Raw genomic sequence first — 23598 nt, forward strand, 5'->3', positions numbered from 1 at the left:
GAGTTCAGTGCTTAATAAAAATCAGCAGTCGCACCTGAAAACGATTCAGTGGCTGAACAATCGCGGAACGCATCGAATCGGAAGTGAATTCAGATACTGCAGCTCAGATATGCATAATATATTCGTGTTGTTAGTGAGCCTAACGATTTGTGGGGCGCTTCTGGAACCCGGGAGCCCGAAACCGATCACAGAAACATGTCTGGTCTGTATGTGTGAGGCCCTAAGTGGCTGCAACGCCACGGCTGTGTGTGTGAATGGGGCATGTGGCATCTTCAGGCTCACCTGGGATCAGTGGGTGGATTCAGGCAGAATAACAATACCTGGCGACTCACCCTTGACGGACAGCTGTAAGAATAAACTATAAACTAAACAATTTATATACTTTAGATCTGTTCATTTGTCGTATCTTCAGCTTTCACCAACTGCGCCAACGATCCCTATTGTGCAGCCGACACTTTGCAGAGCTATATGACCAAGTACGGTCAGGATTGCAACGATGATGAGAAGGAGGACTGCTACGATTATGGGGCCATTCACTACATGGGTCCCTTCAATTGCAAGGCGGACATGCCCTTTACCTTCGCAAATATCTTCCAACGCTGCTTGGGAAAAGCTATTCGGGAGGGGAAGAGTCAGCAGCCCAGCTAATCTTTGGGCAATGCATTTAAACTAGTATTTAAACTAGCATTCAGTGTCTAACTTATGGGGAAGAGCCCGCGTAATTTATGTGCGAGTACTGCATTGTTAATATAGGCGTAAATTTTATTTAATAAACAAGTGGCTGTAAGCCAACTAAGATCAGTTGTGTGGTCAACACGGCAGCAGCAGGTCGGGTTCTCGATTATTGATTCTCGATCAGAGTCAAAGCTCAGATATGCTTCGTTTACTCGTCGGCTTTGCCTGTTTGTGGCTGTTAGTGCACAGTGGTTCCAGCTATGAGGGTAAGTGGTTTCCGCCCATAAAAGTTAACGACCGCAAAGGCATTTTGAGTGCCAAGCCACTGTGCCATTTGAGGCTTAGTACGTAGTAGAGAATGCTCTATAATTATGGTAATCCATTTAAGTTCGCTGAAAAGCCAGTTTGTCGGAATAGCTTTATACTATACAGGCTGTAACATCCGTCCAATTTCACTTCCCTCTTGAAATACGAAAACCAAACAAGAGTTAAAGTCAAAAAAATCATTTTCAGACCAAATTTTAGATAAAATACAATAAACACCATGTAACTGATAACAAGTTTTATGTTAAAATCTCCAGTTAATATTGAGAAACATTCAGAGGGATTACTAAATTTTTGTCTGTGTACTTAGTGGGAAACAAACCCGTCACGGAAGATTGCCTGGACTGTCTGTGCGAAACAATGAGTGGCTGCAACGCATCCGCAATTTGCGTGAATGGGGCCTGCGGAATATTCCGGATCACCTGGGCCTACTGGGTGGAGGCGGGCAAGCTGACTCTGCCATCGGAATCAGACCTCTCCGATGGCGGTAAGTCCACGATCTGCCATTTGATTATCCAACTGAGTGCGGTATCCCCCGTTTAGCCTTCACCAACTGCGTGAACGATCCCTACTGCGCAGCCAACACGGTCCAGAACTACATGGCTAAGTTCGGCCAGGACTGCAACGGAGATGACCACGTGGACTGCCTGGACTTCGGAGCCATGCACAAGCTGGGGAATCTCGGGTGTCGGGGAGAGCTGCCCAACTTGTTCGCCAGGGTCTTCAACCAGTGCCTGAAGGCCAAGCAGCGATTGGCAGAGGAGGAAATCATCAAGGGGCAAGCGGCTCCTTCAACATAATTGATTCTTTATTGGGTTTCTTTGCTCCCCTTCTGCGGGGCTTTTCTTTCTGTTTTTAAAACAATCCTGGTAACACATACATATACACATACATACATCGAAACATTGCTTATGTTTGCCGCTTGAACAGTTTCCAATATAGGCATGGAATCTATAGATTTAGTTACAGATACAGATATATATATAATATATATAGAGGGGTATATGAAAACTACTTTAATATGCACTAATTTTTGTAATTTGTTAGTCAACATGTTAACATACTGGTAGCATATATTTATTAATATATCCGGATTCGGGCTCACGGTTGCTAAAGCTTTGCTCTAACTCTGGTTGCCTTTGAGTGGTCATGGTTCTATATCTCGATTGAGGTTCTCTCTATTTAAGGGTATCTTGTTAGTAGTATTCGGAAACTTGAAGGTAAAAAGGTCTAGTACGGATATTTCTATCAGAATCTGTTCAAATCGAAATCGTTTCAACAACCTTTAAATTGGTAATGAGAAAGGTGAGCTGAGACTGAGGCAATGTCGAACCAAAGGCAGCGATATATATTCTTATCATATCTCTAGACGGTGAAGAGTTATGAAAGTGGTAAGTAAACTAAGGGAAACTAAGTGGAAGTTTCTGCTTAAAACTAAGAATACATTTAATGCGAGAAAAGTGAGTAAATAAGTGGCTGCCAAGTTTTTATCGTTCATACAAAGTTTTGGCATTTTGGTTTCTCTTTTGAATAGCCAAACCAATTACATATTTAAATAATTTTAAATAAAATATATACAGAGTCTCGTTTTAAGGTATCAATAATGTTGATTAATGATGTTTAGGATAATATTTGGCTTTGCTCTTTTCTGCTTTCTGTTTTGGTAGGAAACTTATAGAAACGATTTATGGCTAACTGACAAAATCCTAAGAATACAATCAAGCTCGTCTTATGTGTTTCGGTGTGAGTTATGGCTATATGATTCGATCCGTTCCGATCCGGGTTGATATAGTACGGTTTCGGGTACTTTGTGATGTCCTTACGTCTAAAATTGCAACTGGAAATATGCGTTTTTGCTGGCTAATTGGGCTCCTTCCGTTCACTTCGCCTTTCCTCATTTCTTGCTGTTTCCATCGTTGGCCAACAGCAGCTCCTTGGCCTCCTTCTTGCCCCGCTTCTTCTCCTCCTTGGCATGCTGCTTGGCCAGGCGCTCCTCCTCCTTGGCCAGTCGCTTCTCCTCCTGCGAAATGCAGAATGCAAAATGAATAACTTTGTTTGCATGCAGTGCAAATCATAAACAAGAAATTCGGAATTGCCTGCGCTTTATGAGGCTCCCGTGCTCATAAGTTTGCAAATTTATGCTTTGCCGGCACAAAAGGCTTGCTATATCCCCCTCCTCCTCCCCCACCCACTTCCCTTTCCCCTTTCCTTCGCCACCCACTTCCGTAAGTCCTTTCGCCCGCGATTAATGAAAAACTTTTCCGAAACAGTTGGCAGAAAGAAAAAGGGGAACGAGGCCAATTACAAACAATACAAGTACGTACAGCCCGTTTTCCGGGGCTCTGAGGGGGAAAACAATGCATCTGCCAAACAAAGCGGAAACCGGTGTTCCCCGAATTCTCTGCAATTCCCTGCAAATTTCACCCTGTCACCCTATCACCCACCTTCCTGGCTTCCTTCTCAGCCTTCAGCTTGAGCTTCTCCTCCTTCTTCTTGCGCTCAACGGACTCGTTCTTCTTATTGTCAGCCTTCTCTCCTGGAACACGAAAGTAATGGAATTAAGTTTGAGTATGATTATTATTAAGGCACCATTATTAGGTTTTAAGATATCTAAAGAAATTTCAAGAGATTCTTTACGTATAATCCATGTATCGTATCATTTAAATGTATTTTTTCGGATTTAGTTAAAGCTTACAAGTTTCTTAAATAATTACTCACTCTGATTGCTGGCGGCGGAGAAAAGCGGAAAACTGCGACTGGAAGAGCTTGACGTGGGCTTGGCGTTGCTGGCCGATCCGGATCCTGTTGATCCTGAACTGGCGGCAGCACATCCTGCAGAGGCCCTCGAGCAGCTGGCTCCCTGGGGAGTTGACTTGGCGGCAGTTCCAGTGGCTTTCCCCTGCGGAGCAGAAGCTGGCTGCTTCTTGTCCTTGGGCATTACGTAAGCGTTTTTCGGCAGCGAGTTCTTCGAGGTCAGCGGGCAGATCTTTGCCCCGCCCGCCTTCAAAGGGGGCGGGGCCAGTGCGGAGCAGCTCAGCTGGATGTTCATGGGACTGGGCCGCCGTGGCTGAGGTGGCGATCCCGAGTCCCGCAGCAGAGGAGCCAGCTCGTGGGCACTGGACTTGGTGTAAGTGGAGTAGCTGTACGGAATTCATTATAGATTTATTTTTATCATAAGTTTTTGATATCATAGATCTACTCACCGGAATCTGGGATTGCTGACGTGCACGGGTGAGGGATGCGGCACCTTGGCCGGACTGCGGAACTCCTTGATGGGCGGCAGGCGGTTCTGGATGTCCATCAGTCGGTTCTTCACGTGCCGGCGACCCGGATAAGTGTGCGTGGGCGTCATCATTCCGCTGGCTCCGCGCTCAGCCACTCCAGCTCCTCCTCCTCCTCCGCCGCCACTGTTGCCACTTCCGCTGGAGGAGGAACCGGAACCAGAACCGGAACCTGAACCGGAAGCGGGAGCGGAGGAGCAGTTGGTCAGCGTGTGGAGCGGTTTCCTTGGCACGGCGCCGGAGCAGCCACTGGGACAGCCGCCGTGGTGCGAGTGCGAGTGCGAGGTAACGTTCTCCCGCGGCGAGAGCGAGCTGCCCGAGGATCCCGAGGGAGTAGGCGAGGCCAGGCCGTGCGGGTGGTGCGTGTGGTGCGTGTGGCTGGTGTGGCTGGTGGGCGAGGGCGGGGCCAGGTGATGGGAGCTGGAAGCCACGGCCGGCAGCGCCGGGGAGCAGGGACCGCTGCTCGATATGGAAGACGTCTTGGAGTAGTGCGAGTAGCCGGAGGCCGACGAGGCCGCCGATCCCGTCGAGCTCATCGAGTAGAGGCTGTCCGACTGCGAGACCCGTCCGTGGGTGGTGCCGGTGCTACCGCGGGGGGCGGGGTAGTGGTTCGGGTGGTGCGGGTGGTGCCGCCCCACCGCCGACTTGTGCAGCGTGGGCTGGTGGAACGAGTGGTGGCCGCTGTGCGCGTCGTTCATCGAGTAGGAGCTGGCCGAGGGCACCACCCCGCCGGCGGCCACTCCGGCGGAGGCCCAGCTCTTGGCGCCCATCGAGTAGCTGCTGGCCGACTCCTGGATGCGCCAGGTGCCCGAGGACGAGGTCAGCCGGTTCACCCGCGCCCGGCAGATCACGCAGCGGAGCGGCAGCAGCCGCTGGGCCACCGCGCTCTGTATGGTCTTCACGAAGCACCGCCGGCAGACGACGCGGTGGCCACACGGGGAGGTCTGCATGGTGGCGCGGGCGTTGATGCAGATCACACACTCGTCCTCCTGCGAGGTGGGCGGGTCCGGCTCGCTCTCCTCCTCCAGCTTGCTCAGCAGCTTGTCCTGGAACGAACAAGATAAATGTAATCTGATTAAATCTTTGTGAGCCTTTAAAAGCGCTACGAATTGTGTCTTTAAATTTTCTGTGTTTCTCAGCCATAAAGTATGCTCGTAATCGGTGATGAAAAGTTTAGCTGCAGATTAAAATGGTTATTAACCGGAAAGAACCTTTATTCGTTTTGTTTTAATTGCTTAAGCAAGCGCGAGGTAGTAAAGATATACTTAGTCGTATCAGTCCTGTATGTTTGGCATTAACTTTCCTAAAAAGAACCGCTCGAAGTGTTTGCCATTAAAAAAAAGATGGCTTAGAAAATTATATTTTAATAGGAAGAAGTTAATTTTGTAAGAGTTTGAATTGTACATTAGTTGATAATTACGAAACAAGTAAATTTTTGTTTTTTATGCCAGTCGACTGTTAAAAATTCTTTGAACTTCGTTTTTATGAAGTATTTATTGGTGATAATTCGAATACTTGGTTTTTTAACAGCTTTCTAGTGCTGTCTTCTTAGAATTGGCAGTTAATAAAAACATTCCCATGAGTATCCCATAAATTTCATTTACCACCATCGATTCCCAAGCAAAAGGGTAGAATCAATTGGCCAATTAGTAGGTTTATATTAACCTGGCCCATTGTCAACTCAGCTCACAGCTACTTAGCTGTAAATTATAACATCGTGTTGACATTGACTGAAGGTCTTTGCCAGAAGCAGAAGCCGTTTGACCTGTTCATAAAGATCGGACAAAGTATCTTTCGCAGACGACACTTTAAGTAATATAAATGAAATTTTAAATATGCTAGATTATCGGTCGATTGCAATCTGCGCAGTGCCTAACGGTCCAATTCCGCACCAAATCAACGAGTGATTATGCAAATCGGAGATGAGCTCAGATGTGTTTAGTTTGTATCTCCAATCTCAGTATCTGCATAGACGCCTTCTGAGGTCAGGTTGGGTGTTCGACCTCAGACTGGCGGATCGCTGAACATATGATGCTTGTTATTGATACCGAATCTTTCCATTTATAAGAACTGCCATTGTTGACCGACCCCTCGGGCAATTAATTTAGTGACTCAGTAGCTTTTAAAGCGTTGATTGAATGAACTGGTTTACGATCGCATTAAGCTATTAATAGTACTTATGGCTATTTTTGGGTGCTGCTCCCTTTGTTGCAGAGCCAATCGTATTTACTTTTTGCAAACCATTAAATCGGCTCGAGGAAGTTGTAAAGTATTTTTCGCAGTTCATATTTCCATTTTCCTTGTTTGCACAACTTCAAGTGTGAGTGCGAATAATGAGTTTGTTCTTGAGGTAGAACCTAGAACATATGTGAATTTCCTTGACTGGGTGGCTTTGAAGTGGAGCCCTTGCACTTGGTGGCCATTCAATGTCTCATCCAATAACGTGAAAATTGTTCGCCACTCAAGGCTTCTGCGGCTTAATTGCACGTTTGCAAGGTATACATTTAATTGGCATTTGGTGGGTTATGCAAGCAATGGCAAATCAATCAAGTGTTCGGTTGCTAACCGCAAATGTCCCAAGAATCTTTGTGCAATTATCTTGGGCCATCTGTATCAACGGCTGAGGAATCACCGGTTGAGTGGTCATCGATGTGGCGACCATGGAAGTACTGCCAATGGATTCGATGTATTTATCGACAGCTGAGAAAACAGCAAGCCAACCGAAAAATCGCACGCCCGCATTGAAATGATTCAAGAAATGATAGGACCGAAGTTTCAATGCCCTGACTGAAAGGTATTTACGCCATTATATTTCATTTGATTAATGTGCATCTCAGCGGCGTACTAATTGACCTACAGAAAGCCAAGATAGGTGATCTTCAGAGGATAGGTCAGAAAAGACAAAACTAAAACCAAAGTTCCACTCTGACCTTAAGAGAAGTAACTTTTTTATTCGAAATAACCGTTGCTTATAGGAAATAAGAAATAAATGTATTCTGAAGGTGAGAGAATGTCGAACGTAGGTTCTACTTTAAGCTTTCGAAATACTTTGTATCTTACCATAAACATTTAACTGCTTGTTCTCGACTACCTAAGCCAACGATCCAATACGTATCTGCCCCTTTATGTCTGTCGGATGTTGGATGCGATTGAGGGGCGATAAGTGAATCGAAACGGAAAGTCTCATCTGGTCAAGGTGAGCTGCCTGTCAGATGGATCCGGCTGAACTTTAGGCTGCCTTCTTCCAGGCGAGATCGCCTGGGTGGGCTGCTCATTTCGAATGCCCGGCGTGGAGTGGGCGAGTGGGTGGTGTGGGTGGTGTGGGTGTTGGACGCACGACTATCAGGAAACTGAAAACTACTTAACGATCTTGGCCGGCTTTGCATGCCTGATTAACTCATTTAAATACGGAACGCATTACGGCTTACAGACGCGCTAAAGTTTGTTGCCTCAGTCTTTCGTTTTAGGGCCTCGCGAATTCTGTGTATCAGATCGACGGAGACGCGGGCAGCGGCGTCGACTGAGGCAGAGAGTCTAGCTCGACGGATCGGGAGTTCCGATCGTTCAGTCAGTATTCGCCGCTCGTCGAGAACAGAGCGTTTTCCCTATCGATCGTAATCGCGATTTGCGTTAGCTAAGCCAACAATAGCGAATAAATGAACAAGACAAGGCGGAAACCGATTTGAATGTTGATTTTCGCGTACGGGAGTGAATTGAAACTGCACGCCCAAATCGGGGGTTCATCGTACGCAAACCGTCGTAGAACTTGAGCCAATATTTAAACTATTTTATCGTTTTCGCCATGGTGTTGCCGGCCGCCTCGACATTATGCAACGTATTTACATTTCTGCTCGGTAAGTCGAGACGTCGCGACTGGAAGCGGCGGCTGAGACCGAAAGTGGCATCTATTAGCATTGATTCTGCCTCAATGTCAGCTGGGAAATCGTGTCCCAAGTGGGCGGAGGGGGCGGTACTGTGCACATAAGTTCAAGGCGGCGTGGCTGTAAGCCAAACAAGTTGGCGTCTTTGTTGATACGCGCACTCAAAAGATTCAATTGTTGACCATCGGCAATATTTGTTTTGGGGTAGGTCAGATGGCCAAGTGGTTAGATAGTTGGATGGCCAGTGAGCTATCACAGAGGGTGGAACAATGGGATGTCTCGAGAGATGTTTGCTGGCCAAACAAATCATCTGTGTATCGCATATCACTTGAAAAGTCCCCTCTCCGCCTTCCCATTTACACCACTTAAGTAGATCATTACGAGCCACACTTTATCACACTCTTAATGGCGTAAACCACACCGATTTAAACGATTTCAATGTCAGTCGGGGAACCACTTGGCTAGAAGCATAAAGCCGGTACCCGTAAAGTTCTGAGTGCAAGCATAACGATCCCCATGGCTTGAAGCCGCTAATTAACTGCCAGCCAAACGTACCTTTAAACTAAAGCCAGCAGCATGATAATTAAAACCGAAATACGAATTAAATGCACGGCATGATGTCGCGAAACAACGTGGAAACAGAGCCATGCAAAGCAAAACAAAGAATACGAAAACTAAAATGGCAACACCGCCATCAACCACTGAACATTCCTCATAAATAAGCGCGACAAACTCTTCCGCCCTGCAGCCAAAAAAAAAAATAAATAAAACGAACACAGCCACCACATTTACATAAATAAAAGATATTTAAGCCACATACATAAAATTTGGAGTATGGTTAAAGCCATAAAAAGGATCACGGAAATCGAAGTGGAGATACACTAACTTGTAATTAGATTTTTAATAAGTGGTTTTGATTGCTGGTATCTTGACTTTGAAACTATTTTCCTTCTTTGTTTGAAAATTTATAATTAAATAATTTTTCTATCAAAGTAGAATAATAATTATCAAAAGACCATTTAAAAGTTGATATAGTTTTCGGAGAGAGAAATCGGAAGGTGATAAGTGGACGGAATTGCAAATGAATCCGGCATTGGCTAAGGTCGTCGTCATTGTTAGTTGGCATCTAATCAAGCGAGTTATCCGTTTGCATTCGCAGCTGGCGATGAAAATGTGTAGCAAAACAAAGAGAGCGAAAACAGAAGAAGGCAGCGTCATGGACATCCCAATGTGGTTGACCCACTGACAGTGGTGGTGCTGCCTCCTCAACCACCCACCCACCGATCGATCTGATTAAATTCTTGGCCGTGCGAACATCGAAAACCTGATGGAAATGAAAACTTGTTTTCGTTTATTTTTTTTTCTGTTTTTTTTTTTTTTTGTGCTTGCCCCTGCTACGTAACACGCGGCGTATGCGTCACGTGCTGTCTTTGTGGCCACAGACACTTGTACATCGGTTGGCCAATTCCACGCCACTGCATACCATTCCACTCGATTCGTTTCGTTTCTTTTCAGTTTACTCCCCTCAAGTTCACGGCCAAGTCGCTCTTCGTTAGGCCAGTTTCGTTTTCTTTGCCACTGTTTTTGTTTGGGCTTGTCGCTGCTGCCACTGTTTGTTATTGTTGTGTTATGGTTATGGCTACCTGGCATTTCGGCGCGTTGCCAGCCAGCTAATGAAGCTAATGAATCAATTAGTTTTGTATTCCGAGCTCTAAATAAATTTGCTCGCGTTTTGCACTTGACAAATTCGATTTCCGCCTAAAGTTTGAGCGGATGTTGTAAGAACGTATTTAAGGTGTACCGTTTTGTTTATAAACTTTGAATAATTGGTTGCTTTATCAGCTCTTCCTTCAGGAAATTGCGTGATGGTTCTTATATTTTTCGTGATCCTAATGGTTATTTTTACTCCCCAGCTGGCTCCCCAATCTTCTACAGCGCCGCTCCGCGTGGATCCTGCTCGACGTGCTGTGCGATTAAGGAGCGCGAGGACATCAAGTTCATGCTGTACACCAGGTAAGCCCGCTATTGGCCTGTCCTCCGATCCCAGCTCATGCATATTGAGGGGCCATCAAAACTGGTCCTCCCTTGCAGCCGGAACCGCAATGCCGCCCAAATGCTCCACCTGAGCGACGAGGCCCGGCTGGCGCAGAGCAATTTCAATTTCAATTACCCGCTGGCCATCTATCTGCACGGTTTTTCGGAATCGGCCACCGGCGAACGGCAGAGCAGCCAGGAGCTGAAGGACGGTGAGTGGAACAGCAGGGCATCTCTGTCTGAAAACCTATCCTGACCATCTCCCCACGGACAGCCTTCCTGCGGAGGGGCAACTACAACGTCATCCTCATCGACTGGAGCGCGATGACGGCGGTGCCCTGGTACTCGAATGCCGTGGAGAACCTCCCGGTGACGGCCCGCTACCTGGCCAGGTTCCTGCGCTTCCTGGTGGACAGGGGCTATCCCGCCAAGTACATCCACCTGATTGGCTTCAGCCTGGGCGCCGAGGTGGCCGGGTTCGCCGGCAAGCAGCTGCAGGAGTGGGGCATCAAGCTGCCCCGGATCACGGCCCTCGATCCCGCCCTGCCGCTCTTCGAGGGCAACAGCTCCAACCGGCGGCTGAGTCCCAGCGACGCCAGGTTCGTGGACGTCATCCACACGGACGGAGGCCTCCTGGGCAACCCGGCGCCCATGGGGCATGCGGACTTCTATCCCAACGGAGGGAGGCCACTGCAGCCGGGTTGTGCCAAGCAGAATATTGCCAACAACTGGTTGGGGATAATTGGTAAGCTCGTGATTACAGGGAAGATGAACAAATGAAATGCTTGAAGCCTCTTCAACAAGATTTTAAGAGCACAAATTTCGAGAGTATAGTGTTTAGTCCTGGGCTTCTTTTTCTTAAACCAACTTTTCCGATTTCCCTTGCAGTTGGTTGCAGCCACCAGCGAGCGTGGGAGTACTTTGTGGAGAGTGTGGCGCAACCCCGAGGCTTCCCCGCCCAGCGCTGCGAGCCCTCCGAAATGTTTGGCATTTGCCGGGAGCCGGGAAAAGGCCCCGCCCTCATGGGCCTGGGGGCGGATCCCAGGTGAGTTGGAAACCATTCAATCCCGGCGAATCCATCTGAAAAAGCCCGCTTGCAGGATTCGTGGCAAGTTCTTTCTGGATACGAACGACGCCAAGCCGTTTGGACGGAGCAGCCGGACGAGGGCAACTGCCTCGTTGGCTCCTCGGCTGCCCATTGCCTACAAATTGCCACCTAATGCCACCAGACAGCCATCTGTCAGTCGGTGGCTTTCGGGCCAGCAGGAGCGGGACGAAGGACGCGAGGAGGCGGACGAGGACAACAACACTCTGAGCAACAACATTGACAGGTTCTCACTGACGTGACGAAATTCGGTTGGTTCTCGAAGAATGCTCGAGTGGGGCAATTTCCCCTTCCCCAGAGTGTCCTCCAGCATTGGATGAGATTTATGTGGGCGCTTGACTCCCCAACCCCACCCACGATTCAGCTCCATGTTGCATTTGCAGGCAACAGTTCTTGTGATCTTCCTTTTAAGTATTTCTAGCACGTAATCAGGGCATTTGTAAGCCGTTTGAATAAATATTCCTAAGTATAAACCGTGACAACGGGGTGCTTTATGATAGAAAGGAAATTGGCAGGAATGCTCAAAGTGGCCTGCAATCGTGACAGCGCAGATGTATACTAAACGATTTTGGAAGAACTATAATCTTTGACATTGTGTTTAATAGAACAAAAAAAGAAATGTTATAAACCTTCAGAGAAAGCTGCTTAAATTCTGCTTACAATTTTTAAAGCCACACACAAGTATGTTTAACAAAATCTATACCGCATATCTTTCCCTCTTTAAACCTCATCACAAATTCAGGTATCCAACGCAACAATCAGCAAAACCTTCGTCATACCCGAAAAAACTGGAAAAAGGCAGCGGAGGAGGAGACCCAATTTGCACACTTTTAGCCGTGACTCATCATGACAATCGCTCTAAAAGGCAAGTAATTTAATTTAGTTGGCCCAAACCCCGCCGAAAGGACCCCCCTGGAGAGCAGAGGGACATGCAAAGTGGATACGCCTATGACGCAAGGGGAAACCTTAGAAGAGCACCCGAAATATATACAGCGAAATATTAAGTATACGCACCGCGGGCATTAAGTTAGAGCAACAAAAAGCGAAACAAAAGTTGGCTCGAAGTTGAGCTATTGCGCGCGCAATTAAAAAGTAATTAATGAATAAGAGGAGCACAAGGAGGCGCCTTCGCCACATGGAGTGCAAATTGTTTATTAACTTGGTTGCAGCCGCCGTCTGTAATTATGCAAGGACTGGAAAAAACTGGTCTGAAAAGCGGCAACAGAAGCCATACAGGACGTGGGCCATAATGTGCAATGAGCGTCGGAGCTCATTTCACGAGCCATCGCCTAACGAGCGGCGGAAGTCGCGGCGAGTTGGTAAGTTGGGTAGCTGGGGATGTTGGGGAAGTGGAAGTTGGTGTGGCCAGCCGGAAGGGTAAATGGGCCTCGGTTTGGGAAAATGAAGAGCCCCGTACGCCGGCTGCATTATTAATGAGCCAGGCTCTCGGGCAACCGAATGCAGATGCAATTTCCCCATCGCTCATGCACCTCCACGCCGAACCGTTCAATGATTTGTGAGTTTTAGTTTCGGGCCTCCTGGCACAGGTCCCCAGTCGAGTGGCTTTTTGGGTCAACTGCAGATGGCCGACTGCCTGTCGAATTTATATTTAATGGCCGCCAGGTCTTGATGAGCGGACACATCTAAATGGTTTCGGTCGAATCGATAAAGAGTTGCACAATCCCAGGGGCACAAAATGGGAGGAGCACCGACGAAAGTCCATGTTTAAGGTTTGAGTAATTGGTTGTAAAACTTAATCTTTTTTTACGACTCTATTAGAGTCATCAAATCGGCATTTCTTGTCAAGATTGTCGGGTTAAATGGGCAGTAAATATGTTTGTCATTAAAAGATGGAGGTTCGAAGGTAGTCAAGCTTGTCAACGAAAGATCATAACTGGTTAGCTTCTTAAAAAGGTTCATTAGTTTGTATATGCTTAAAATAACTACCTTTTCTTTATATAATAGTCATTAGCTATTTACATTGTAAGTTATTTAAGGCGCCATCTGAAAGGAATAACCCATTTCCCTTTCGAAAGAAAAACGAGGTAAACCGACCTACGAATTCATATAAATACCATTCAATTTGCCTATTGAGCAATCAAATAAATTCTCCGTGATTGTGCATTCACTTATTTCCCTTCGTAATTTCCAGCGTATTTCAGACCGACTGTCAATTATGGACGTCTTCGCGGTGGGCGGCCAGGTAAAGTAGGCCAATAATGAAAACACTCCTTAGCCTTGGTTAACCCCTCGCTGCCCCCTGTCCTGGAATTCGCCCCTCTATGGCTGCTAGGCATGCCATGGAAAACCAGACGACAACTGCTGGAGACACGTGCGAACGACTCGCTGCTGACTCACAAAAATGCGGTGGCTAATGAGGTTTAGAAGGAACAATCGGGGGGTTAAGGATATGGGGGGTTGATTTCAAGGAAGGGGAGGAATTCCTGGAGCTGTCAATGAGCGCTTGCTGATTGATTGAGGTTGGAATTGATTATTAATACCGTGACTGTTCTCTATTCTTGTTTGCTCTAACTTAAACACATGTGTGCTTTTCGTGGTAAAGCGGGTGGAAAACGGTGGCCGTTTTCTTTCGGCTGAATAAACAAGGTGGGGTCAGAACAAGGGACTAGCTCTCTAATCTAACAATGATCTAAAGCAGCTGTAAACACGCCACTTGAAACCGAAACAAAAGCGGCTTAAATAAAAGAGTGCTGAATGAAGTGTATATTTATAAGGATACCTGATTTTTCAAACTCAAATTCTTCGTTTTAGTGGGAAAACTTCAACTTTTTTCTCTATTTTACACATCCAACAATAAGCTTTTTTTTTCGCACTTAAACCAAATCTGTTGCCACACTTGTTTTAACCACTTGAGGCACTTTGACACCTGAAAGTAGGTGACCTCATCTAACACAATCCCCTACAACAGCTTGCATGTACTGCAATCAGTCAGTCAGTCAGTCAATCTTTCAGTTTTCGGCACCTGCTGCTGGCTTTAAAGGAAAGGAAAATTAATTAAATCGATATAGAGCTTTGTGTTCCCCCCGCTTTCCCCCTTTCACCCCCAACGATTCTGTGGGAAAGTGCTGGCATATGACTTTCCTGCTGATGTTTCTGTTGTTCTATATTATCGCGCCGCTGCACTTTGCTTTTCATGCACCGATTATTGCGAAGTGGGGGCAACAATTCCATTAAGGGCTGAACAACGACCTACCCCACTTTCAACGGCGGCCCCTCTTCACATTTTTCTTACCACTCCCACACCCCGAGTTTCCACCCACACCCCGATTTTCCACCCCTCCCCGCAGCTCTTGACTTCTTTATTTGAGGCATGCTCGCCTGGAAAACATTGTCATGAAGAAATATTGCAGTTGTATCAGGCGTCGTTCACGTGTCAGTGAGTTTTTCTCTTGCTCATGCTGCCGCTAAGTGAATTTATTGCATTTAATATGGCGGAGCGTAAATCAAGCGATTTTATGTAGACAACTTTATGGCGGCCACCGGAGGAAGTGTCGCTGGTATATGGGCAATTAAATCTTTAAGATGGTCCACTTCCCGCGCTGCCTCCTAATTACCGGCCACATTAAAAACCAATTATAAACCATAAAAGTCAAATCAAACAATATGTGTGCGCGGGGAGAAATGGCTTGTCGACAACTAAACTAATTGGGGACAGGCAATCTACTCCGGGGCCTGTGTGGGTTTCCCGGGAGGAGCGGGGCTCGTCCTCCGCCTGCCATCAATTGTCAGGCTCTGGGCTAATTGCGAAACTCTGGCCAACACAAACAGGCAGCACACACCCGTGAGTGCAGCTGCTGTGCCCCAGCCACAATAGCAACAACAACACGACAGGAGCATAGAGCCACTTGGCCAAAGTGCACGGTGAAAAATAATCAATAATTCGGATGACAAGTTCGATGAAAAGGCTTTCTAAGTTTGGAACCCTTAAGTGAATTTCAAAGAATATAAAATAATGTGTTTGCTTATTAATTTGTAATGTTATTCCTACATATTAAATTAAGTACTCTAAATTATAGATATTTAAAGTAATCGTTAAGTCACTGGATATTCTTGGGTAAAATATAGGCGATGTTAAAAGGTAACAACAGCTCCCTTGTTTTTTTCTGTACATCATAGTTGTTTGCCAGCCATACAAAATTATGAGAAAAGTGTCAAATTTGCCAACTAGACACATGTGGGCCAGGATGTGTGGGCGTGGCTGATGGGCGGTAGGTAGACAGCTGCTGAGAGTGTAATTAGGGCTTTTAACACAGAAGTGCAAAGTGAAACCGAAGCGATGCCATTTTCGGATGGGAACTCATTGAAATCAAAATGACAAGAAGAGAGAGGGGAAATGGGAAATGGGAAAGCGGCGATGCAGTTGGGCAGGTGAAAAGCCAGCGATTGTGAGGCGGAGAGGGAATTCCTTTGAAAGTTTCACTTTGGTTATTTATATTTCCCGGCTGCTTTCAGGGCAGCTCATGTGTGGAACAAGTTCTTTTCGTTTTTCCTCCCTTAATTTTTGTTTTTGTAAATGTTCACTGGCCATGGTGGGATCCCCCTTTAGCCCTTTCAGGATATTGAGACGAGTTCCCAGATGAAGTGTTGGGCTGTAAAGCGATTTTCCCACGAATATATACACATATATAGTATAACGGAGGGGCTTTATTGAGTGGCGAGTGTTTAGTAACAGTTGAAAGCCGATTGTTTTTTAAGAGGGTAGACCGCAAAAACAAATGCATTCGGCGCCATTTAAAAATAAATCTCGCATTACAATTTATTATTATTTTTCAATTTATTCCGCTTTCGTTTTGGCACAAACAATAAATTTTAATTGAAATCTGGCCTTGGGCTAAAACCGAAACGCATCGCCCGAGGCGGGAGTTTCTCTGTGCTGGTGGGTGGGCGTGGTCGGTTGTGGGTGTGTGTGTGTGTGTGTGCGTGTAGTCGCCATTGTGTTGGTGCAGTGGGCGCAGTTCCAATTTCGCATCCGCCCCCTGCGTTCCCCCATTTGCAATATATTGTACTTTTTGCAGCCGGTTCTTTTTGCTGTCCCTGCCATTTTTTATTATCTTGCCTGAATTTTTATTTATTCTTGGTGGCATCGAAGCCGCTCGGCAGGGGATAAAACTTTTTTGCGGGCTTATCTCTACTGGCGCGTAATGAAATGTGACAATGGTTAAAGCAAAGAGTTCGGGAAATCCATAAACGAGGGCTTGTGCAACCGGTCAGAGACATAGAACAAAGTGGTTTGGCCTTAGCCCATTTGGCTCGCTTGAAATTAAACCAATTTTTAACGTTAAGAGTTTTATTGCATGCTTTACAAATTTATTTTGTTTTTTATATTTAATAAGTAATATTTTTGTTTAAGAAAGTTAAGTCCTTCGTGATGAATAGCAGGGATATGAAAATCAAAGTTGCCTTCATCTTGGGCGGCACTGGCTTCAGAATTGCCAGCTCAAAAACCGTGAAGAGCTTATATACTCACGACACAAATGTGGAAAAATTGAATTTGTGATGGTCAATTAAATGAAGCGTAATCTAATTACCATTTCAATTACTAAGTATCAAGCAGAATATAATAAATAATTTAATGATACCATTTCCAGAGAGGGGTTTCTGCTTTTGTATGTTGAATAACGAAGATGATTAAAATAATAGCAGTTTAAAAATATGCAAATGTTTCCTACTATGCACGTAATTACGGCCCTAATGCGCGACTCGAAAACCTTCGAAAATAATTACAACACATATCGTATCGCATATCGTATCGTGTTCCACATCGGCTAGCCACTCTAAATGCTCCAATCAATGCAATTAAGGTACGGGTAAACGTCTGCTGACTACATTGAAAATTCCCCCTCATAAATATACCATATACCCCGATTTCAGCTGCTCCTCCGTGTACGTTCGGGTGTACATGCCATATAGTATATAGTATAGTGGTGCAGACATCGCGTGACCTGCGCTAATGCATTGCCGCGCCCCAAAAGTCGGTGGAAGAAGTCGGGGGGACTGGGCGGAGTAACAGGGGACCCTTCGCAACCCTTTTTCGGTGCAGCACGTGATGGCCCAAGGAAATCTGGCAGCGACAAAGGGAACAACAAACCCCATGCGTAAACACTAAAGTTTAATGCACTCTAATTGCAGGGGGATCGCTGGGGGAAAGGAAAGGCGGAAGTTCGCAGACGACAAAGGGAGCACTCGCTGACATTTTCGCATACAAAGCTGGACGCTTTCAAGGAGTCGGAGGACGGAGGGGCGTCACTCGCGTCGCTTGCCATTATCCTGCGGAAAGTTGCGTGTCTGCCGCGACACAAAAGTTCAATTACTCCTTGGAAAGGGGGAGGTGGATAGCCGCCCAGCGGATATCCGGCTCCTGCATTGCGTGCCAAGTCCAGGGACCTCCGCGCTCTTTAATGACCATTTCCCGCTAAACGGCAATGGCTCAGCTGCCATCGAATTGACTAATGCCCGATCTTAATGATTTATTTCGAGTGTCCGCCATGGAAAGCGCCTGCGACAAGGGGAAGGCGGCCAGGTGCCAGTAGCAGCTTCTGCTCTGATTGGCTTTGTGCAAGGTAACCCGATCCAAATGACACCCAAGGCGAGCACACAGCAAGCGGCAATCGGCAAGCGGACACTCAAAATGGAATTACTTTCAAATGCTTTTGTGCCTGATTTATGGTCAGGCGATTCCTGGCGGGTGGAGAGCTGCAATGGCAAATATTTGTGCTGCTGACCACAAAGAAGCGGAAACGAAAGGCAAGGCATTGGAGAAAGGTGCAAATTAATGAAGGACCGGTCTTTGGATACCCTTCGTCTACATTAAGCAGTTTTTAAAATACAATCGGGAAAATTCGTAGCTTGCCCAAATTAGTTACCAAAAATATGGTATTGTAAACCCAATAAATGCTTGTTAATTTTAATTATTGAATTTTGCAGCTGTCTGGTAAGTGTGGCTGAAGCAAATACCATCATTAACTAAATTTGTTAAAACTTATGATTTTTTTTTCAATTCTATTGTATTGTATGTACAATAATTAAACCCTTGTCTGACCATTACTCCCTTTGAAAGTTCAGCCAATGCCAAGGCAACTCAGAAAGGACCCCAAAAGAGAGCCATAGACCAAAGCCAAGCCCAAAAGTGCAGGCCAAAGCAACTGTTTTGGCATTTGGATGACTAAGCTGGATTTTTTTTTTTTTTTTATTTTTTGTGTGCACGTTGCAAGTGCCAAGTCAAATTGTGCGGTCATTTATTGCTAAAGACTCACTAGAGAAGGGGCGAGGGGGGAGGAGGCGGTGGCGGTTGGCGAGAGGTCAAACGGCAGCTGGGAAAGGAGCGGAGAAAAATGCAGAGGACACTCGACTGCAGGAACTGCAGCGGCTAATAATCGTGTATCAGCTTGCCTATATTTCAATTTAGGCCGAAACGAACGGGGGAAATACCACCAGCAAAGGCCAGAGCTTGACCTTTGTGGCAGACCGGTCCTTCATTAATTTGCACCTTTCTCCAATGCCGCGCCAGGTGACAACTTCCGTTCGCCGTCCTTTCTGCAAAGTAAATTATAAATTTTATTTTCTATTTCTATTGCCTGACCGAAAATGTCCAGTTAGAGGTCCTTCCTTGAGGTCTCGCTCTGGGCTTTTCGGCTTTTGTGTTTTTTCCTGCTGATGTTGGATAGTCACGCGACTCCTTTTCCAGGGGCAGAGTTCAAGTTTTGACAGCGTTTTCCTTTTAACCGCCAAAGGATTGTCTGCCTAGCCCCATCCCATTTTCGGCACATTTCCAGCTTATTCCCCGCGCGCTCGGCTAATCAACTTGTTATATATTATGCGTATTTGCATTAATAACATATCGCGAAAGACCCGCTCCTTGGCCGAGGTTTAGGCGCGCTTTTCCGGTTCTCCGCTTCTCGCAGCACGAAGTAAATGACAATTTTGTCGCTGCATACTTTTGGGGATTACGAAACGACACGAAGTGTGCGTGTGTGTGTGAGTTCGCGAGGTTGTGTGGGTGTGTGGGTGCGGGCTCCTCCCCTTTCGGGATTACACGGCCTTAACACAGCTTAGCTCAGCTGGAAATCTTGAGTCGTATGTGTAGGGTTTTAAAGGGCGAGTTTATGGCCAGGATCTGAGGCTTATTTGGCATAACCTATCGAAAATATAGGGTATACTCCGCGGTCTAATCTAAGCTTGCAGTGAAAATATAAAAAATTTATTATAATTGTTGCTTTTGCTTGACGAACTTTTCAAAATAAAAAACAGAATTGGGTTACTCCCAAGTTTAATCGCATGCTTTACAAACTTCTTTTCTTTTTATAATCAAAAAATCTTTTCATTCTTTCATATCATACTTATCGGCTACTCGGATGAACAGCAGGGCTAATAGAATTGGAGTTGTCTTCATCTTGGGCGGTACTGGCTTGAGAATTGTCAGCTCAATAACCGCGTAGAGCTTATATACTAACGAGACAAGTGTGGAAAAATCGAATTGGTGATGGTTAATAATATTGTGTTTATAAATTTCCATTTAAATGTCAATGTTTTCTGCTATTTGTACTGAAACATTTTATTTTAAAACCAATCAATTGGTTTCAGATAGGATGTAAAAAGTTGATAATAACAATTCTTGGATAACGAATACAACGTGACATTATGACTAGACAAAAATAAGGGACAATAATAATGTAATGGCTTTTCCTATTTAAATGGTTTGATGTTTCATTTCGGTAGTTCAGCTTTAAAGGACTTTCAGCATAATTAGTATGACTCAGAAATGTATTCCCAATTCCCTGATAAACTAGCCAAAAGTGGACGGAAAGTGCCGGCCAAGGGCCATTTATTTGTAAAAGCATTTTTCGAAAGGCAGTCTGGTCGGGCTTTTGTGAATTTTAATGTTGCATAAAAGCATTTCTCGTGTGTTTGGCCTTTTTGGCCAATGTATAGGTGGTGTGTAGTGTGCGTGTGGCAGTGTGTTAGCTGCTTCTCAAGGTCGCCGTAGAGAAATTACAGTCACGCGTCAGATTTTATGCAAAGCAGTTGAGCCCGGCTCACTGCTGCCAGCGTTTTTTCTTCCTGCTTGTGCACTTTGCAATTGTTGTTGCTGCCTCTTCTACTCTCCTTATACGAGTACAAGTGCCCAAGTGCGGACAAGAGAGTGCGGATGTGTGTGTGCGGCAAGTGGGCGTGGCCGTCTATGGCTTTGAAAGCCATAAATTTCAAGCAAGTCTCGCAAAATCCCAAGTGAACTTGGCACTTTGCAGTCGGCCGCGTTGCACATTTTGGTCCTGCAACAAATGCAAATGAGCCGAGTTTTATAACTGTTTTTCATTAAAATGCCATATATGACTGATGCTCTCCGGTAGATTTGCTAACAGTTTTATAAGGCGTTTAACGGGTAAAAGTGTCTAAAGCACAGTTAACATTAGGAAGACCAAATTCCCAAAATCTGTATATGCTAAAATAACTTTTACTTACAAAAAATTAAGAACATACATATTATATTTACCCGACTTTGACAGTTTATCAGTAATCGCCTTACTGCTTTCTTTTGGTGGCTAAGATCAAAGACTGTACGTCGTAAAAATAGGCAAATGCCACGGCAAATGGCCAAAGAAATCTCGATTCTAAAACTTTTTGTCTCTGTCTTCCTGCTCTTACACTTTTTATTGACCCTTAAAATGCAAATAAGTTTAGAGCGAAACACACATGCGAACTACGGCACAAGTTATGGCGTTTTTTATTGCCTGCTTTTGCGGGCCATGACAAACCGAGCTAAGCCGAGCAGAGCCTCACCTTGTTTTGATGTGTTTGATGGGTTGTGTGTGGCTTTTATTTTTACAACTATTTGCCAGCTGTAAATGTGAGAGGCCGGAGCAAAAGCAAACAGAAGGCAGGATGGGCGGCACTTTAAAAGGCTCAAGAGCAGTGCTGTTTTTTTGTTCCCCCTGACTGCCGCTGCCCCACGCGGCTAATGATGCCCGACTTTCGCCCGACTTTCACCCGACTTTCGCATGCTTTGATGAACGTCCGCCTCTGTTTTGCCGATTCGCCTCTTTTATTGCGTTACGTTTTATGGATGACAGGGAAGCAGGGGGGAAGACGCCAAAAGAACCCAACTGGTACATAAACAAAAAGAGAAGAAAAACCAAGCAGAACGAAGTCCTTAATGCCCTGTTTTGAAATGGAATTAGGATGGCCACTTAAATATTTTGTTTCTTTTTTGTATATTTTTGTATAAAATAATATTGTATAATATATTTAATTTTTATTCTAACAAAAGGTTATTAAAATCTTAACGAATGTTAGTCTGTTAATCCCATACCACAATTTTATGCTTTTGGCATTACTTCTGCACCCAATTTGAGTCCTATAAATACTACTCATTAGTGTAACTGTTTGCCGGCAAAGTAATTATATCTACACGAAACGCAGAACTCGTGAAATACCTCCCGTGGGTGATAAACATAAATCCTTTTCGGGGGCGAAAGCAACCGCCACCGAACGAGTATTCCCACCCGCTGGCGAGTAAAAATGACTTTGTTTCCCTATGCCCGATGCCCGCCGCTTGTAGTTGTACTCACGATTTTATGGTGCAGCGCCGAGAGTTCGCGCTCGGTGACCCGTCGGCTGGCAGCCTCCCGGCGGCGCTGGCGGAACTGGCTGTACTTGTAGGCGAGCATCACGCCGGGAAGGGCGAGCGCCTCCAGCGGGGACTTGCGACCGAAGGGCATCCTCCGGCTGCCTTGGCTGCCTGCCTCCTGCCTCCTGAGTCCTGCGTCCTTCTGTTTGCCTTCTGCTTCGGCTTGCGTTCTTGCGACTTGCGGCTTGCGGCGAGTTGAGATATTGCTGGCTGGCTTTCACACACTGGGAACTTGGGAGCTTCTCCTTTGACTTTGACTTTCAGCAACGTCTCATTATGTAATCACAACATGGACACGAACAGCACGGCACTGGCAGCAGCATTTCGTACGGCACTATTGGCACTAAAGTCGGATTGTTTTCCTGGTCGCTATCACTACACTTTTCTTTTTCCTTCGCATGCTGCACTCTGTTTTTCAAGTGGCTCCTGATGAGCAGCAATCAGTTCTGCATTCTGAAAGGGAAGTTCTGTGATGCTTACTTCGGTGTAAACAGAAGCTGGGAATAAGCCATTTTCTTGCCACCCCAAAGGCTGGATTTTGATTACTTCAAAATGAATGATCATAAAAGAAGGTGCAATGGCTTCCTGAGTTTTCAATAGCAAACAAAGGTATAGAATACAAACAAAATTTAGTAGACACTGGAAAACAATTGCTAGCCTCTGCTTAGAACATTTATTGTTCCGAGGTCCTCCTCACTTGTTATATAAATAAATAAATCAGTGCCCAGGGGAGCTGCTCCCACTTGATTCTCAAAGGAAAACGTGGCACATTTTCCCCGGACAATACTTCACACCTGGCTGTCACACAGCAATTTGTGAGATGCGTTTCGCTAAACTGTGAGTGATATTTGCCCCTGGGGCGAGGCTTTAATAAAGCAAAGTGCCGGGACTCCTTCAAGATTCAAGCTTCAGGGCAGAACATCAGAGTTATAATCGCACTGCGAAACCGGAATTACGGAGACATCCGCACAATGATCATTAATTTCAATTACACGGTTGAAAGTTGCACAAAGGCCGAATCACAGGGCCCGACACGCACTGGAGAACGCAGAACAGAGAACGGAGAACGGGGAGATTGGCTGGCTGATTACAAGCTGCCTCTGGGTTATTTATGGTAGATTGTGGCACTCAGTAGTCTCAGTTGTGGTAGTGGTGGTCCGCCTTCGATGCTGAGGCTTAATAGCACCGTAGCTGGGCCAGCCCACGTGCAACGGGGGCCAACTCAGAACGGTGAATGTCGCCAGGCAGCAGCGCCAGCTTCCCACGAAACCATCATGGAAGCTGCGTGCGCCTGACGCAACTTCCAGCCAGAGCCGTGGAGCACTGGAGCGTGCTTCCAGTGCTTCGGACACGTTTTGTTTACGCCAAGTGTTCTTGCAGCAAATCAAACAACTCTGACCCGAAAAACAGGTGAGTCAGCCGCTCGGCGAGGGGCTCTAATTGATCAGGAGCGGCGCGAGGACAGCGGCGATTGTTAAACGGCAGCCTTGCACCTTCACTCGACTCACGAAAGAATCTTGTCCTTTTCCACGTTACGTATACGCCGCGTGTGCTGCCGTATCGAACAACCTGCCCCGTGGCGCCTGCGAGTGCGACTGCCAGCAAGGATTTTCCAGACTCGCTTTTGGGATAGTTTTCCCACTCGTTGGACGG

The 23598-nt window shown here is 46.0% G+C and overlaps 4 protein-coding genes across 6 annotated transcripts; 3 read left to right on the forward strand and 1 right to left on the reverse strand.

Annotated features, from left to right (window-relative positions):
• Positions 1-796, forward strand: LOC108093761 (lysozyme). The gene is made up of 2 exons (XM_017194030.1): positions 1-347; positions 413-796. The coding sequence occupies exons 1-2, from the start codon at positions 110-112 to the stop codon at positions 646-648; spliced, it is 474 nt and encodes a 157-aa protein (XP_017049519.1). The 5' UTR covers positions 1-109; the 3' UTR covers positions 649-796.
• LOC108093758 (lysozyme) lies at positions 797-2126 on the forward strand. Its single transcript, XM_017194027.2, has 3 exons — positions 797-941; positions 1310-1486; positions 1543-2126. The coding sequence occupies exons 1-3, from the start codon at positions 875-877 to the stop codon at positions 1797-1799; spliced, it is 501 nt and encodes a 166-aa protein (XP_017049516.1). The 5' UTR covers positions 797-874; the 3' UTR covers positions 1800-2126.
• Positions 1787-23531, reverse strand: LOC108093752 (protein lingerer). 3 transcript variants are annotated; one of them, XM_043208295.1, is made up of 6 exons: positions 23454-23531; positions 21887-22398; positions 4203-5326; positions 3718-4139; positions 3444-3535; positions 1787-3019 (listed from the first exon to the last, which is right to left on the reverse strand). In XM_043208295.1, the coding sequence occupies exons 2-6, from the start codon at positions 22034-22036 to the stop codon at positions 2894-2896; spliced, it is 1914 nt and encodes a 637-aa protein (XP_043064230.1). In that variant the 5' UTR covers positions 22037-22398; positions 23454-23531; the 3' UTR covers positions 1787-2893. The 3 variants fall into 3 exon arrangements, with proteins under 3 accessions (XP_043064230.1, XP_017049508.1, XP_017049509.1); XM_017194019.1 differs by having other exon boundaries at positions 22938-23518; XM_017194020.1 differs by having other exon boundaries at positions 22740-23518.
• Positions 7867-11767, forward strand: LOC108093753 (pancreatic lipase-related protein 2). Its single transcript, XM_017194021.2, has 6 exons — positions 7867-8134; positions 10075-10174; positions 10253-10407; positions 10470-10940; positions 11084-11240; positions 11296-11767. Exons 1-6 carry the CDS (start codon positions 8083-8085, stop codon positions 11540-11542), a joined length of 1182 nt encoding a protein of 393 aa, XP_017049510.1. The 5' UTR covers positions 7867-8082; the 3' UTR covers positions 11543-11767.
• Positions 23532-23598: the final 67 nt, after the last annotated feature.

Source organism: Drosophila ficusphila, unplaced genomic scaffold (genome assembly GCF_018152265.1).
Source record: "Drosophila ficusphila isolate 14025-0441.05 unplaced genomic scaffold, ASM1815226v1 contig_414, whole genome shotgun sequence".
Taxonomy (NCBI): Eukaryota; Metazoa; Arthropoda; class Insecta; order Diptera; family Drosophilidae; genus Drosophila; species Drosophila ficusphila.

Excerpts from the sequence above, each read along its gene's own strand:
- LOC108093752 (XM_043208295.1), bottom strand. The coding sequence starts at position 22,036 with ATGCCCTTCGGTCGCAAGTCCCCGCTGGAGGCGCTCGCCCTTCCCGGC. Across the intron at positions 3,536-3,717 it reads CTCCGCCGCCAGCAATCAGA|GAGAGAAGGCTGACAATAAG; the intron begins GTGAGTAATTAT and ends TTCGTGTTCCAG. Across the intron at positions 3,020-3,443 it reads CTGAGAAGGAAGCCAGGAAG|GAGGAGAAGCGACTGGCCAA; the intron begins GTGGGTGATAGG and ends TGCATTTCGCAG.
- LOC108093758 (XM_017194027.2), top strand. The coding sequence starts at position 875 with ATGCTTCGTTTACTCGTCGGCTTTGCCTGTTTGTGGCTGTTAGTGCAC. Across the intron at positions 942-1,309 it reads CAGTGGTTCCAGCTATGAGG|TGGGAAACAAACCCGTCACG; the intron begins GTAAGTGGTTTC and ends CTGTGTACTTAG. Across the intron at positions 1,487-1,542 it reads ATCAGACCTCTCCGATGGCG|CCTTCACCAACTGCGTGAAC; the intron begins GTAAGTCCACGA and ends TCCCCCGTTTAG.
- LOC108093761 (XM_017194030.1), top strand. The coding sequence starts at position 110 with ATGCATAATATATTCGTGTTGTTAGTGAGCCTAACGATTTGTGGGGCG. Across the intron at positions 348-412 it reads CTCACCCTTGACGGACAGCT|CTTTCACCAACTGCGCCAAC; the intron begins GTAAGAATAAAC and ends TCGTATCTTCAG.
- LOC108093753 (XM_017194021.2), top strand. The coding sequence starts at position 8,083 with ATGGTGTTGCCGGCCGCCTCGACATTATGCAACGTATTTACATTTCTG. Across the intron at positions 8,135-10,074 it reads CGTATTTACATTTCTGCTCG|CTGGCTCCCCAATCTTCTAC; the intron begins GTAAGTCGAGAC and ends TTTACTCCCCAG. Across the intron at positions 10,408-10,469 it reads CAGCCAGGAGCTGAAGGACG|CCTTCCTGCGGAGGGGCAAC; the intron begins GTGAGTGGAACA and ends CCCCACGGACAG.